This window comes from Bombus fervidus, chromosome 10, assembly GCF_041682495.2.
Source record: "Bombus fervidus isolate BK054 chromosome 10, iyBomFerv1, whole genome shotgun sequence".
NCBI lineage: Eukaryota > Metazoa > Arthropoda > Insecta > Hymenoptera > Apidae > Bombus > Bombus fervidus.
In genome coordinates this window covers 11,713,839-11,729,468 of record NC_091526.1, presented here as the reverse complement: position 1 = coordinate 11,729,468, position 15,630 = coordinate 11,713,839, and the positions used below count along the sequence as shown (strand labels likewise).

General features: G+C 47.6%; 1 protein-coding gene across 2 annotated transcripts in view; it reads left to right on the top strand.

Moving 5' to 3' along the window:
- Positions 1 to 15,630, top strand: part of LOC139991727 (uncharacterized) — a 41,311-nt gene that overhangs the window by 12,817 nt on the left and 12,864 nt on the right. For both annotated transcript variants that reach the window (XM_072012040.1, XM_072012041.1), the window contains exon 6: positions 219 to 707. In XM_072012040.1, coding sequence (XP_071868141.1) covers positions 219 to 707 — 489 coding nt within the window. The remainder of the gene's footprint in view (positions 1 to 218; positions 708 to 15,630) is intronic.

The window sequence follows — 15,630 nt, the reverse complement described above, 5'->3', positions numbered from 1 at the left end:
GGGACACGGAAAACGTGAAATATTTCATTAGTTAAAACGGACAATACCGTAAACTGAAACGATATAACGAGCTGGTAAAATCAACGATACGCCGTAGTTAGTGGGAATTAATAATTAGGACGTTTCGTATAATACGCGCGACGTATCGATGAAAAATTTCTGCGATTGTTGGAATATTTTGGCGAACCATCGTACATGTACCTGATCGATGTTTACAGATGTCCCAAATGCGGTACGTTGTTTGCCCTCTCGCAAGACGTGACGAGGCACACGAGGGAAAACAAGTGCCATGACTCAAACGATGAATCGAATAAAACGAAAACAGCGGACGCGAGAGACGAATGGAAATGCAACAGCTGCAGCTTCTCGACCAACATTCAAGCGGAATTTATCTTCCACGAAGCTCTTCACGCCGGGATCGTGCGAAACGATAACGAAGACGAGAACTCTGGCAAATCATTGGCGAAGTATTCTTGCCCTATCTGCAAGAAGACATTCGCGAAAGTGTCATTACGGAATCACATCAGAAGCCACACCGGAGAGCGTCCGTTTCCGTGTGCCAAGTGTCTCGTGCCCTTTTCCAGGAGATCCGACCTAAACGCCCATCAGAAAGAGTGCACCGCTTCGACATCGTCGGGATGGTCGGAAGGTTTGGGACGGAAACGCGGCTTTGTTTGTTCCGAGTGCAACAGCGCCTTCTACACGAAGTAAGTACCGTTTTATTTAACGCTATTCCGCCGTATTGAGTCGAGAAAGCGTATCTGCGACTCTCGCTTAAATCAAGTCATACCAGGTAGTACGAAAATATTCTATCTACGCTGAAACCGAAGATATAACAGTTTATGCTTCGGACGTACGTGCGTTAAATCGATGCCCGGTTGTCGCGAAAAATCAACTTTTCTTAAAACAGCTCCTTTGACCTATCCGACCTGTTCGAATTAATACGGCGGAATTGTGAGGACGTTGGATTTTACAGCGAGTTCTCGATCATATAGTATACGCGCGTTCGTACGTTTCTTAACGATAAATCGTCCGGGAACTTTCAACTTTTAGACGCGGCATATTTTAGACGCGTTATATTTTTTTGTACGTAACGCGATGAGAAAGGAAGTAAGTACATGCACGTTGAGACGTCATGTTGCGAATAATTTATCCTCCTGTTCCTCAAAACCGAGATATTATATTCATTTAGAATGGTAAAAACGGTAACAGCTCTCTACTAGCTATCCGAAGCATAAATATTCGCTCGGATCTTCATCATCTGCTTCGAAATGAAAATAAGATCTGGTCGACTATCACGCACCCAGTTATCCATACGAATTCCCAGTCCCACACTATTTACAGCGAATATCGGCACGCTTCGAAGAAGCTGTCTCTGTCCGGATGAAAATTATCGTGCGATTAATAATCTTAAACGATCGTTCGAAAATGGCGCGTAAAAGTAATTGCTCGGGCACGTTCTTCGTGTACGAAAGCTCTCGATGGCTCGTATGACGTATAGCAAACGTTGTATCGTGACAACAATGGGTTTAACGTAGAAAACTTGCTGCATTATCCGGCTAACAAAAGGATCGCATTTATCACGGGATTTCCAGTTAGGTACAATTATATCGCATCGATCGTAGATCGGTAGGTCGTCGAACGAACCGTGACCGCGTTCGATGCAAACCGCTCTGTACTTCGCTACCTTTCACCGAGCTATTTATCTTTCGTCGAGTTACCTTTGCGAGTGCGTTAACATCGACGCGAGAGTAATATCGTAAATATTCTAGGCTACGCCCCAAAAGTGGGCATCGCTGCTTACTCGAAAGTAGCCTGAATCGAAATACAGAAGGCTGTTTCCCCTCGTATCGTATGTATCGTTACGTAGTCGCGACACCGCGTAGATCTCGTATCGCCGCTGGTAAATGTTCGCCTTGTTATGAAGCCAGTGTGGATCAAATTTTATTATAGCTAAGATATCAGGCTCCGAACGCGTACAACTGCTATTCGCTACACTTTCCATTAATATTGTGCCGATTAATGATCGTATTAATTTTATAATCACAATAATCGTGTGATCGAAGACCCCGGTTAAAATATACGATAAGTTACGGCACGTGTTCCCATCTCGCATAGCACAGACTTTTTAATCTCTCCGTTTAATTAAACGAGTGTTTTGCCGTTTTCTTGGATCGTTTTGAAGAATACGTTAACGCAACGCAACGACCGAACCTTCTGGCAACGAGACCAGCGAACGAACGTATCGATAAAATGAAAGCATCGTTGAACGAAAGAAGCCTAACCCTTTGAATTCGAGTTAAGTATAATCACGATCTTAAGGGACTCGATGTTGAGAGTGGAAGAAAACGCTCGCTTATCGTAACGCAAATATTAAAGCGTCTTTGAGACGAGGGACCACCGTGCCGCACCGTGGCTATGAGCTCGACTTCCGTTCTAAGTAAAGGGTGTTGCGTTCGCGGATAAAAAGTGTAGGACAATAAAAGCCGGGCTCGCGTGCTGAAACCACGAAACGTTCGCGGGTTCTCGTAGTAAAAGTGTCCTCGCTGCATAACTATAAAATAAAAGACCGTGTCCATGGACAAGGGTAGCGAGAGACGAGAGGGAGAGGCGACTGGCCGAAGAAAGTACGGAGATGGAACGGAAAACTCTGCAGAGCGAGAGAAGAGGGGTGGTGGGGGTGGAGGAACGAGAGTAAACCGTGGTGCGAGAAGGAACTCGGCTCGCTCTCTGCCACCGGTTCGTATTAACATCTCATAGTGGCCTGTAAGCCCACGGGTCATTCTAGCATTTAATGGGCTTGCATTATGGCCCGTGCAAGTATGCGTCCTACCGGCGCGCGCGTCCACCAGTACCAACCTACGTAACTAGAAACTTGCACTCGCTAATGCTTCGTTACACTAGCGAAATTACTAGCGCGGATTAACGCCCCGTGGGTCCTATTAAAAATGCGATCGAATCCAATCCCGCTAATGCCAATTTACGCTGCGGAGGTCGCGCGACTCGAAGGACCACGGATAGGAGCGAATGCCGGAACGACGTAGACGAATCGTCGATACGTTTAGCAGATGCTCGAGGTGGACCATGGCAATACGTATTTAACGATGCTATTTGAATCGGGTTGAGGAATCGATAGCGATTGCATATAGCGTAGGTAATATTTCAGCATCTAAAAAGCAACGAAGAAATGCTCGTAGAAACCCATATCGCCCCTTGGCATCGATAGCGACACAACTCGAACAGTTTCAAATTTTCTTACGTTCGATAGGAGGTCTGCGTTGTGTTTCTATATTTATCGTGGTATAATTTTATGATAATTTACCATAATTGGTATAGTTTACGTTGTAATTGTAATTTTAGAACGTTATAATTCCATCAGTTTTGCGTGGAAAGGGAAAATTATTTCTTCAAACTTATTTCATCAATCTGGCCTCAGTTTTACAGTGATATTCGCTCATCTTCGGCTGTTTTACGACGCTACAAGTGGAAGATTATAGTGGTTTCGCGAATAGTGGCATATCTTGCGTCGAGTCAGCCTTATTAATGTCGTTGAAACGACTCACGAAGGTTCCTTTGCGAATTTTAAAAAACCTCTCTTTAGAAATTTACATTGTCCGAGTTGCGCCACTATTAATGCCAAGCAGCGATGTAACGTCTCATTCGATGTTATTCAATGAGATTCTTTAAATATCGCCCACGTGTCACCGGACATGTTTCAATATTTCAATAAAAATATAACACGCGAACGTAACGAAGTACAACAGGCATTTACAAAGAGCTTCGTGAGTTAGGTTAATTGCGCGCGGAGATACGTGCATCGCGATACGCATATGATAGATATCAATGGTACATGTACCGCTTATAGGAGCGTTTGTACGACGATTCTCATGAGATACAGTGTCGCGATACTGATTTTGCGTATCTTGAGTCGCTCGGTTACCGGCGACTTTACTCGCATGAAACAGACAGATGAAGTTATGATTTTAATAACTTCGATAACTATCGGATCTTAAGATTTACCTCGTCCTTTCATGAACGTCTTTATATTTATGAAGTAATTAATAGAATAATACCTTGTAATAAGTACTTGCTGCATCTTATTTTACAAGATAAATGATCACGGTTACCAGTTAAAGGTGTAGTATCGTGATATTCAAAGTCACTTAGTCTTCAAACTGGAACAGTAACTAAAAAATGTTATTCTACGTATATATACATCGGGGATGAAAGAACATCGGGGCCTTTCTTTGGAATGTTTAGGAAGGTTCCCGATACTTTAGTCCAGACTTTTTATTGCTGCTGTATTTAAATAATAAAACTGAGAAATAGTTGTTTATGATTTAATCCGAGTATGGATGCCCGAGATTAATGACAGTGGGCTTAGGCTCCAAGTGACATAACGGGTCGCTGAACGTAGCCACGGTCACGGGAGAGACGTGTACCTAACAGATGTATGGAGTAATTAAACAGCTCTCCTTAAAAACAAAGATTGACCCGAGGGATACAGAGAGGTACGGAGAGGAGTTATATGAAGGCAGTTCCGCTTGGACCGAGGTTCGGTCAGATAAGTTTTACTTGCACCGTGGACAAGTACGTTGGTCACACCCGAATCGTGGATCGGCGAGTCGAGTTCGACTTAGACTGTGGAAGAAATCGCATTCGTCATCCCGTTGACCGTAGATTCGTCATTGAGTCTAAGATCATTGCCATTCGCATCTCGGGTATCTAATTACCACGGTTACTTGTCAAATTCTGTCACAATCATAGTTGTACTGGTAAATATCTTCGCTTCTTGCATAACGACAGTGTCTAATCCAAAGAAAGATTCGTCACACTCCCCTAACCCTAATGATAACCCGACATATATATATATCTTTTACCTGCTTTAAAAAAAAAAAAAAAAAAAAAAACAATCGACAAAGAACCGTACGTTTTATCGAATTCCAGAGAATCTTAGAGAAAAATCTGCGCGAATACTTTTGTTCGTTACGTGATACGCGAATGTGAATACTATGGAGGAAAGTTAGCGTTCGTAGGTTCCCGCGACTAAACATCGCCGCACACAGAACCGGAGACATTTCTCTCGCGCGTCGTCGATGCTGGTATTAAACCATTGCCCGAGCGATCGCTATAAAGCAAATGTTAACACGTATGCTCGCTCGTTCACCCGGCTCGATTTCCTCGTCCCTTTTTCGCTCCCTCCTTGATCGCTCCTTCCGTTCGATCCTCGTCGTTCTTGCCACTCGTGCTATCCCGTCTCGTACACGCGTTACCTTCTCAAACCTAGCCGTGTCTTCGTGCCGAATAGTCGGTCAGAAGTCTCCGCGTCTCCGCCCGAAACGACAAGGGTTTCGCTTAATGTCACGATTCCGGCCATTTCCAGGGATTAGGCACCCCTATAGTCGTTCCTACTATATCCGTCGCGATCTTTTCCACGGTCCACGCATAGCGTTTCGATACAGGCTCGATCGAGTTTTTGGCGATACGCTCTCGATCGCGGTTAAGATCTCCGGATTCGAACGAAAGTCGAATTTCGATAGAGATTAGCTGTTCGTGGTCGTGCGAAGCGAAAAGAACGAACCATTTTAATTGTACAGCGAGTCGATTGATACGGTGTGGCAGGTCAATACGCTTCGGAGATAGCGAGTTTGTTTGCAAAGCTGATAGCAAGAGGGAAGAATTTTCGTGGATTTATACATCGTTGAATAATATATGGTTCGTTTCTCTCGGTGACCTGCTGTAACGTAACTTTACTTTTTCAGAAACTATCCTCTGTCACACATCTGGCGACGAGCGTTATCTCGTCGTATACGTTGACGTTACGTATGCATTGCTTTTTATTCTATAAGGCGTGTACGTTGCAAGAACGTGAAAAATTCTTTTCCACGTCGAGACTAACCGACTGACCTGGTTCCATCGTAAATTCGACTTGTCTATCGGGAAAGTTGCCGCAACAGTGTCTTGCCGCTCGATCATTGTCCGCTGTCAGAGGCACAAAGCAGGCGCGTACCTAGAACCGCGCGTCATCTTTCGACCGCAGGTTGTTAAAACTTCCGGTCGAGCCACGTTGATTAGGACTTTCTCCGGCTTCATTTACGCCAAGAATCGAGGGCAAGGCGAGCGTCGGTTGCGCGTCAGTTGTCGACAATGTCGAATCCAAACTCCGTCTCCGTTTTGCCGAGTAAACGGAGACAATCTAGCAAGAGGCGTTCTACAAACTTGGTAGGTTCTCGGGGATGCAACAAACTGTTATCATCGATTATACGAAGCTAGCGTTTCGTACGTTTTGCTCGGTCTCAATTTCCAAAGTTTTCAATGTCGTTCGTTCGGTTCTGGACGTGTGTTTCGTTACGAGATACCGGAGGAAATTGCGAGGGATCGGTCGAGAACGTGACACCGGTAAGGACCGAGATAAAAGAAGAAGATCGAAAAATGGAAGAGCACGAGGCGGGTAGCGGCTGCAAGAAGTAAAAGAAGGAAGAATAGGAAGAAGGAAAGCGAGGAATGGCGCGGTGAGAATGGGCAAGAAGGGAGGGAAGAAGGGTTGGATAGAAGGAAGGAAGGAAGGAAGGAAGGAAGGAAGGAAGGAAGGAAGGAAGGAAGGAAGGAAGGAAGGAAGAAGAGAAGAGAGATAATTACGAGAAGACGGGCAGCTCCCGCGCATTCGATCGCCTAACCAATTCTCAGAATAAGCGGGCAATTCTCGATGTATGCGCATATTCAAGATAGTATGTTACATACGCGAGCTACTGACCGTACGTTTCGTTCGTTCCACCCTCGGGCCCTCCGCCTCTCGTACCGCGCGGCCTTTTCTCCTCGTCGTGCTCTGGTCAGTCCTTTCCAGCGTTCTACCCACCGGCAACCCTCTCGTTTCTGCCTGACGATGTGTACGCCAGTTCCCCAGAGGTATTTACATATATGGACCGCGGCGTGGCGCGCGCGTATCTTTTATCTTCCGTAGCAGTAATGGCGCGTCCACCTCCTTCGTAGCCGGTCAGGTAAACGCCGTAAAGATAGGCATACTGGGTGAGATTGGCGTAACCTCGCTGCCTGTTGACGTTTCACCGGATCACTTTCCCGATACTATTTACGAACGAAAGCTTCTCGCACGGTAGTTGGTTTCGTGGGGTAAAAACGACGCGTTTTCTTTTTTCACGACTATTAGCCCGTTCGATCGTTACGCCGACTTTTATAATCGTCGAACGAATTCGAATGGATCGAGGACACACGTCCATTTGTTCGGCGTTGATTTTAATTCGGTTAAGTTTAATTTACGTATGTAAATGACGGAGTTTGTTTCGCAACGAGGGACGAGAACGAAGAAACAGGGGATTTCTGAATAGAACGAACGTAGTGTCTAAGGACACTGACGAAACGAATAACGAATTAACTCGTCTGCCTCCGGTTAATGGATTAAAGTTATACCGATCGTTCAAACGATCGTCTTAATCGTTGTATTCGAAACGGAAAAGGAAATTCGAAACTCTGATAGATTGGCCGTCGTATCGTAGAGGGAATGTAAAAAGTAGGGGATTACTGGATCCGAGATAATGACAAAACAGAGTAGGAAGCTTCGCACGGTTAATTCGAACGCGAGGCATGTTCGAATTGAAGCGGTACATAAATCTCCGATCATCGTAAATTTCGAGGGGCCGAAGAGAGCGAAGAGAATGGAGAATCGGCGGCGAACCCTTCTCGTCTCTTATCCTACCATTGTCTGGACGGTGTGCGTGAGTGTATCGTTTTCTCTCACCTCCATTGGCGCTGCTAATGAGGCACGGTGTCGTCTTTACGGATCACCCCGTAGGCACCCTTAAACATCCGGCCTGCTGAATCCTACGAGGGATTGTCCGCGTTGCCGGAGAGCAAAACGGTGGACCTGGCTCGGGCTGGCCTCGCGAGAGAAAAGAAAGAGGAGGAAAGATTTCTGCATGCCCCCCTGAGGAACAATGCGACGACGCTGTTGCACCGCATTCGTCGCATTGAAATGTATTAGTGAGGTGTCTCTCCGGTGCGCGCATTGTGTCGCAAGAACGCGCCTGTGTACGAACGTACGTACGTTAAGCATGGGTTTTCTTCGTTCCTATGTGGTGGCAATGGTGGTCGGTAGCGATGGTACGCGGTGTGGTATGGTTTGGTATGGTGGCACGCGGTAAGCACGGCCCCCGTATGCAGACAGTTTAGCGGTGACCGCCCCGCGAGTCCAGTTGTCGCGTGAAATATTGCGATTCATAAAATAAAACAGGCCTGCGGTCGAGGACGCGTAGATATAGCCGCAGGCCGCTAACCCAGACCTAACCCGCCCTTCTGTCTCTCTTTTTCTCTCCATCCCTTTACAAGCTCTTTTCGAAACGCCGCATCCCCCCGAGCCTCCATCCGCCGTTTTTTCTTCTCCATCCTTCTGTTGTTCGTTTGCTCGTTTGGCCGGCCGTCTTTTAACTTCTCCGCGCGTCTATCCATTCGTAAAATACATTCACGCACGCACACACAAAAAAAGAATAAATAAATTATATGTATATATATAGGTACGATAAACGAAGGAAAGAGTCATTCGGCTTTCTTTTTATCCACCATCGACGACGCTTCGTTCGACGTTCTTTTCGGCTTTTATCGTCATTGGCGTTGACTTGGCGCGCCAACGTGCGAATACATTGGGAAACCACAAGCATCGCAACTAGATCTAACGAGGGAAATTTTTCGGTATCGCGTCGCAGCACGCCACGGGTCGCTGTTCTCGATAAGTTTGGCGCGCGGTGTGCGGTGCTGTACGATGCGGTGCGGTGTAGTACGGTGCGGTACGGTGAACACGAATACTCCGTGAAAGCCGCTTCAGCGCGTTCTCGTAATGCGGTAACGAGGGAAGAAGGCGAATCCAGAAGCGAAATAAAAAATATGGTCCGCTCTCCGGAGCAGCGAGTTGTTTTATTTAATTAAAATTTTTTCCACGAGCCCGAGACTGGCGTAAAGGCTGGAAGAGTAACGAATGGCTGAGAACGCGGATATCCGCGTAGAAATTCGGCTCGTAATCTCTGGTAACGTTATCCTCGATAACGAAGAACTCGCGATCTTCCCCTAACGAATGATCGTCTCCGGTGAACGAGAAGGCAGAAACGTCGACGTACGTTACGGTTAAGACGCTCCTCCGTTCCGGAGATTCCTCCTTTTCCACCGACGAAATTAGCGGAGGACATGTTTATTGTAAATGAATCCTACTCCGGGAGCGGCTCGTGGAAGACTGCTACATGTTCTAGGGGGTGGCGAATCGGAGAGACGAAGACGGAGGTAAAGAGAGAGGAAGATGTGGGGAGGGTAGTTTGGAGGGCGCGCGCGCTCGCTGCTCCGATTTATGCGCCCGTTACCGAGCCCTCTGGCGCAATTAAGCTCGCGTTATAATATTGTTGTTTATTCTGAGCCTCGGCTGCGAAGCGTTAACCACCCCTCCGCTCCGTGCCCACGTTGGCTCTACTGGCAACAACCAACCCTACGATCCCCTAATCTCCCTGACGCGGCAGCTAGAATCTCTCGCTCTATCCCATTTCCTTTTCCAGTTCCTACCATCCTCCCTCCCTCCCTCCCACCCTTCTACCCTTCCAACCTATCCGTCCCCTCCTCTCTGCCTGCCTGATCTCTCCCTCGCGCCTCTCCTCCTCTCCCGCTCGTCGTTTCTTTTTTATTCTCGCCGACTTACAGCATCAGCGCCAAATACGGGACTAACAAACCACTCCCTGGCGGTCGACAGAAGCGAAATTCCAGTTTTGTTTGTCCCTGCAGGGCAGCCTTTGATTGGGATTCGCGAGTTAATTTGAACTTATTTTGACGCGCGGTCACGTACGCGCTAATGAAGCTGGCTTTTCGGGGTCGAGCCTCTGACGTTCCGGTCGTTCGATCGTTTGTTCCGATTTGGCTTTCCATTCGCGCCAAATCCAAACGATGGCCCGCCGCCGATCGAGAGCCCGCTTTGACCGGCCTTTCCTCCGAAAGATTTATCGTCCGAAGGGTTGCGGAGGATCGAAACTGCACGATCGATCGATTTATTTCGGGCTTTCGACTCGGCCCGTCAAATCACTTCCCCCCATCCACCCACACACACACGCACGCACACACGATAGAATCGATCTGTGTTCCTCCGTGGATTTATCTGCTTGTTTACATAAATTTGAGAAATCTATAATTAAAGCTGTGATTCGTCTTACGAGCTTTTATCTCCGCTTCGAATCGACCAATTTATACCATTTAAATAACGCGTGAATCACTTCTTAAACCGGTTCCCGGACTCGATCCTGCTGACTCTGACGAAACGAGGACGGACAGAATTCGTTTCAAGCGAAATCGACGTTAAGTCGACGACAACTGCGATACCGCCGGTGGTCCTGCGTGCGCACGCGTTCGCTCGGCAAAAAGCTGTTTTGCCGGAATCGCATCTAACAGAGGAGGAATTTAGACGATGGCAGAGCATCGAGAGTGCGGCGAGGATGCCGAATTTCGTCTGGCGACTCTACGAAGATAAGATTTCCTCTTGGAGCGCGATACGCGCGAATCAGACGCGAATGCGATCGTTTCGAAGCGTATCCGTTCGACGCGTTATAATTAAATCGTCGACTTTCACGCGGATCTACATTTTTCCGCATAGAAGGAAAGAAATAGAACGTAAATAGAAATTCCTTTCGTCTATCAAAGATCACGACGACTGCTCTACTTTGAATATTCTACGTACTTTCGCGCGTTAGATTTTCCCCAATAAACTTGCCACGGATGCAGAAACATCGATAATATCCGATCACGACGAAGCATCTAACGCCGATAGGAAATCTTCGAACGTCGCGTCCAACGAACGCGGATGCTCGTAAGAAATCTCGCCTTAACTGGCGTTTGGACGCGAACAGTGCGTGCCGCGTATCTTCCGTGGGACGTACCGGTCGATGCATCGCGAACACGAAAAAGTCACACAGCTGGCACGAAAATCACGAATGGAATCTAACCTGAGCGAGGAAGAAGATCTCCCGATGACTTTACATCGAGAGGGTATACTTGGCCATGATCAAGATCGAGCCCCGAGAAAGACGGATAGAGATGAAAAGAGAGGACTGGATGTAAGCAGAGAAGTCGGAGAAAGAGCGAGACGAACGCAGGTGCAACCTGCAACGGTACGGGACAGACGTACGGACGTACGAACGGACGAAGGTGGGATTGAGTTATGACAGCGTTTGCTCCAGGGGGCCGGCTCTGGACCCGACGAAGCGGATATTCTTCTTATTCTTTATTTCTTCGTCTGCGGCCCCGCCGTAGAAACCGTCGGCCATGCATCACCTTCGGTTCACTTTGGTCCTGCCTCCTCTTCGGCATCGTTCCACGGCCACACCACCATCACGGCCCATCACGATCCCACCTTAGCCATCGTCCGCTGGAAACGTTGATTCCACCCACCGCGGCAGCTTCGACTCTCCAGCGAGCCGTAGGCTCTCCGAGTATTTACCTTTTAACCGTTCGTTTCTTCGTTCGGCCGCTTCGCTTCGTATCGTCGCGAGTTTCCCTCTTCCACGTTCGCCTCTCTTCGTTCGCGGTTCGCCAAGTTCGCGTGTCTCGTACGTAGTTGAACGAAACCGAGGATCATCTCGTTGTCCAACCGAAACGAGCCAGGCGAACCACTAAACGAAGAGCTACAGAGAAAAAGGAGAAAGAGAGAGAGAGAGAGAGAGAGAGAGAGAGGGAGAGAGAGAGAGTGGAAGAAAAGGGAAAGGTTGTTAAATTACGGAAAGAAGCGACTTGCTAGTTTCGAGGATGGGGGAAGGCTAGCCTCGTAGATATGTCGCGTCGGTGACAGAGTCGAAGAAAGAGCTCGGCCAAGTCGCGCGTAAATCATTCCTGGTAATAAAGATCCACTTGTCGTGGCTCGATATTTATGAATCGCCCTCGGTTCTGCTGTACGCCAGAAGAGAATCGGCTTTTAGCTCTCGTGGCTAGTCGGAATGAACGATCGTCCGATTTCGAGATAATCGAAGAGGTCAGGGGCGGAGGGGACTAGGCCGCGAAGGACTTGGCACGGCAGGAAAGACTGTCGGTGAGGAAGGCGAGGAAGGCGTGGAGGACGTGGAAGGCGAGGAAGGCGAGAAAGGCGAGGAAGGCGAAGAGAAAACGAGCCGAGAAAGCATCGGGGAAGGGGAATCGGGGAGGAGGAAGAGAAGGAGAGGCAGAAGAAGAAGTCGAGTCCGAGTCGACGTTCGTTGTAGAGGCCGCAGACCGACAGACCGAGCGAAGGACCGCGAGGCCATAAATACCTCAGCGCGTTCAGCCAATTAAAACAAATCATTTTAATGCGCAACCTTTTTAATTAATGCCCGTGCTCGCTCGCTCTCATCCGCTTCCCTCCTCTCGGATAGTACACGATCGCCGCGCTGGCTCCGCCATTCCCATCCCAGAACGATCGAGGCTATATTAACCTGTACGTCGCTATATCCTGTCTGACTTTAGCTTCGTGAACGAACGCGAATACTTGCCTCGTTCTGTGATCGACTACGCTCGATCCGACTGTTGCACCAACTCGTCTCTGCCAACTAGCTCGTCGTCGTCTTCCTTAAGCCAAAGAGTTTCAGCTTTTTTTACGAATCTTGCCTCGAAGATCGCAACTCGTTGCTCGTTCCATCCTGCGTATCATCGAACGGCTATCGTCGCGCACGCGATTTATGTCCATCGATCGATTCGCCAGAGACGAGAAGAGGATATCATGGCGGTTACGACGTCCGTGCGCGTTCTTTGGGTTCGCGAGTTCTCGAGGCAACGTATCGCCGCCGTTATTGACGAATATAACGACGATCGTACCGCCGCGAATTAGACTTTTAAATGACCTCGAGCCGGACCGGCGCATATTTCACGAGATGACGGTGGACGTCGCGCTAAATCATCCGGAGTGACCGCATCCGCTTACCCAATCGGACCGAGACTCTTCTTAACGGCCTCTTGTCACGCCTGCGACATTCCACCGAAACACACGTCGAGAACGTGCCTCCTCTCTCTCTCTCTCTTTCCCTCGTATTTTAACCTCCTCCGTCCCTCTTTCGTCAATGTCGTTGCCGCGAGACGCGCTTTTGTCCACCACCATATTAATATTGTTCTATCGGAATTCCAATCCCCCGGAATGGGCCGGCAACACGAGATTTCCCAACGCTATAATTCACCGAGGCGACGCGTTTCTCGACGCCGTCTCGGCGTTCGCTTCGTCCCGACAAATTTTTACCTTTTGTTCGAATTACCCTTCCACTCCTCCGCGAATCCGAATCGAAAGCGCGATAAGTACATTGATCGACGATTTCACGGCGGGAGTTTGCACTTTCCTCGCGAATCCTACGCGTGACGATCGTCTAGACGTCTATAATACGTTTCGAGTATTGCTCAACGACCGAGGTTACTCTCCTCCACTGTTTCTCCTCGCTATGTTTAGCAACCGTGAGAAAACACAGATGCATATAATGCGCTATATCGATATCTTTTTTTACCTAGAAGCAACCACTTATTATTATGTACATAAATGTTTCCTAAATTTATTAATGGCAGTGTTGTGTTACATCCTTTTACGAAGGAAGACGACTAACGATGCAAGGTGTATCAACACCCATTTTTGTGAAAATCCACTGCCGGTCGTTTATTGCGTTTATCAGCATCTAGCAAATTTTCTAAGACACGCGGTGCGAATGAGAGATCGCAATCGTAATGAAATAACTGGAAAATAAAAGCGATAAAAGTGTTTAATTTCTACTAAATACGAATAGGTATAGCCTAGCTAGAGACTCGCGACTGAAATAATCGTCCAAACTGAAGGCAACCTATGCGTAGCGGATAGTCGTACGCGTTAAGTGTACAGCGTGTGTTTAGCGTAAAACGTAGTATCTTATTAACATCGCGATTTTTCGTGAAGTTAGTGGAACGATAACTCTCGATATGGCAACAAAGTACAATGGAAAGTAAGTAGCATTCTTGGCAGGAATAATACGATAGTCGTAAAATTATCGAAGCTTGAAAATGCGTAGGTTTCGATCACCGAAACAGAAACTTGAAGAGACATAAAAAGAGATAAGGCGTTCGAGCAGAACTCGGAAACTAGTTGTTTTGCAGCGGCAAATTAATTTTTACAAATACAGCGATTACTATACGGTAGAAAGTCATTCCATTTATACTCGAAATAAATTATACTTTTATTAACTTTCAATTCCTGATTATAAAAGTTTCTAGTTAAAGGAAAACTCGGTTAACAGGTTAACCCATTAAGGACCAGGCAATAATTTGTCGTAACGTTGTAAACGCTTGAACGTCTTCGAATGTCATAAAATTCCAGAGTCTCGGCGGTAGAAAAAACAAAAAAAAAAAAAAAAAAAAAACGAAAATATCAAGCGAATCCTTGCATTCCTTAATTTCCTCCCATAGTCGCTTTCATTTCCTTCCATGTGAAAAAAAAAAGAAAAAAAACAAAGAAAGAAAGAAAAAGAGAATCTGTTAACATAAATTCGATCGAAAAGAGTTTGCAAATAAAAAGTTGTCTTGCATAACGCGTACGAATAGTTTCGGTTAAATCGATCATAGCTATATCCTTTCTACAGCAAGGATACGGTAAGAAGAATACGTCGCGTGTGTTCGTTCTCGAAGGATCGGTCAATTTGTTTCGACGATTCGCTGCCGTAGCGGTAGGCTTTCGGCCGATCTGCTCGAATACGACTTGTCCTTGACCGGCAGTACGAGCCTGGTAAAAAAGTCGCGCGAAGAGGACGGACAGGGGTCGCGAAGGAAACAAGAGGCGAAGAAGAAGCGTAGCTTGGCGAGTGGGTGCAGAGGTTGGTGCAACGGGTGACACGGGAACGTACTTGCAAAGACTATTCGAGTGCAGGTGTAAGAGAAGGTACGTCCTAAGCTCGTGCGAGGGCGTGTATATCCTGACATTGTAAAAGTTGCCGTTACACTTGCGTAGCCAATTGGGTAGGCCGGGACTCCCTCTAGGACGGCCCAGATCTCGTAGCCTCTCTTCTGCTTCTGCCGTTCTTCGTCTCTGTCCCTTTCTTTCTTTCCTCCGCTTCGAATCTCTGTCCTCCTCCGCGTCCCTTTTTCTTTGATTTTCTTCTTCGATCCGCCTGTCCTTCGTCCACGTTCGGATCCTGGCACTGCGTTCGTTCTGTTGCGCGCTCGCGGAGAGCCCGCTGCCGGTATCGTCGAGCTGCCATCTCGAAAAATCCGTGTCCTTCGTTCTGTTACCGCGGTAGGTTTCCCTGCGCCGGTGACCACGTTCGTTCGCGAAGATCTCGATACAGCACCGAGAGATACGTACGCGAAGATCGTGGCTACCACGTTCGGAAATTTGCTGCCGATTTCGATAACATCGACGAGCTTTCGCTTAGTTTTATACGTCCCGAGGAATGCCGGTATTACCCGTGCCTTCTCTGTCGTTTTCCTGCCGTTCATTCGTCCCCTCTTCTCTTCGCCGTGTCGCTACCTGGTTCGCGGTTTTCGCATTTACACGGATGGCACGGACCCGTGCAACATTTCCAGTCGACCATTCGCCAAGAGTAACTGTCGCATCGGAAAAGAAACGAGGAAGGAGGCAATGTCGGTAGCGAAACTAGAGTAGGAACGCGAACTCGTCGAGTCGCT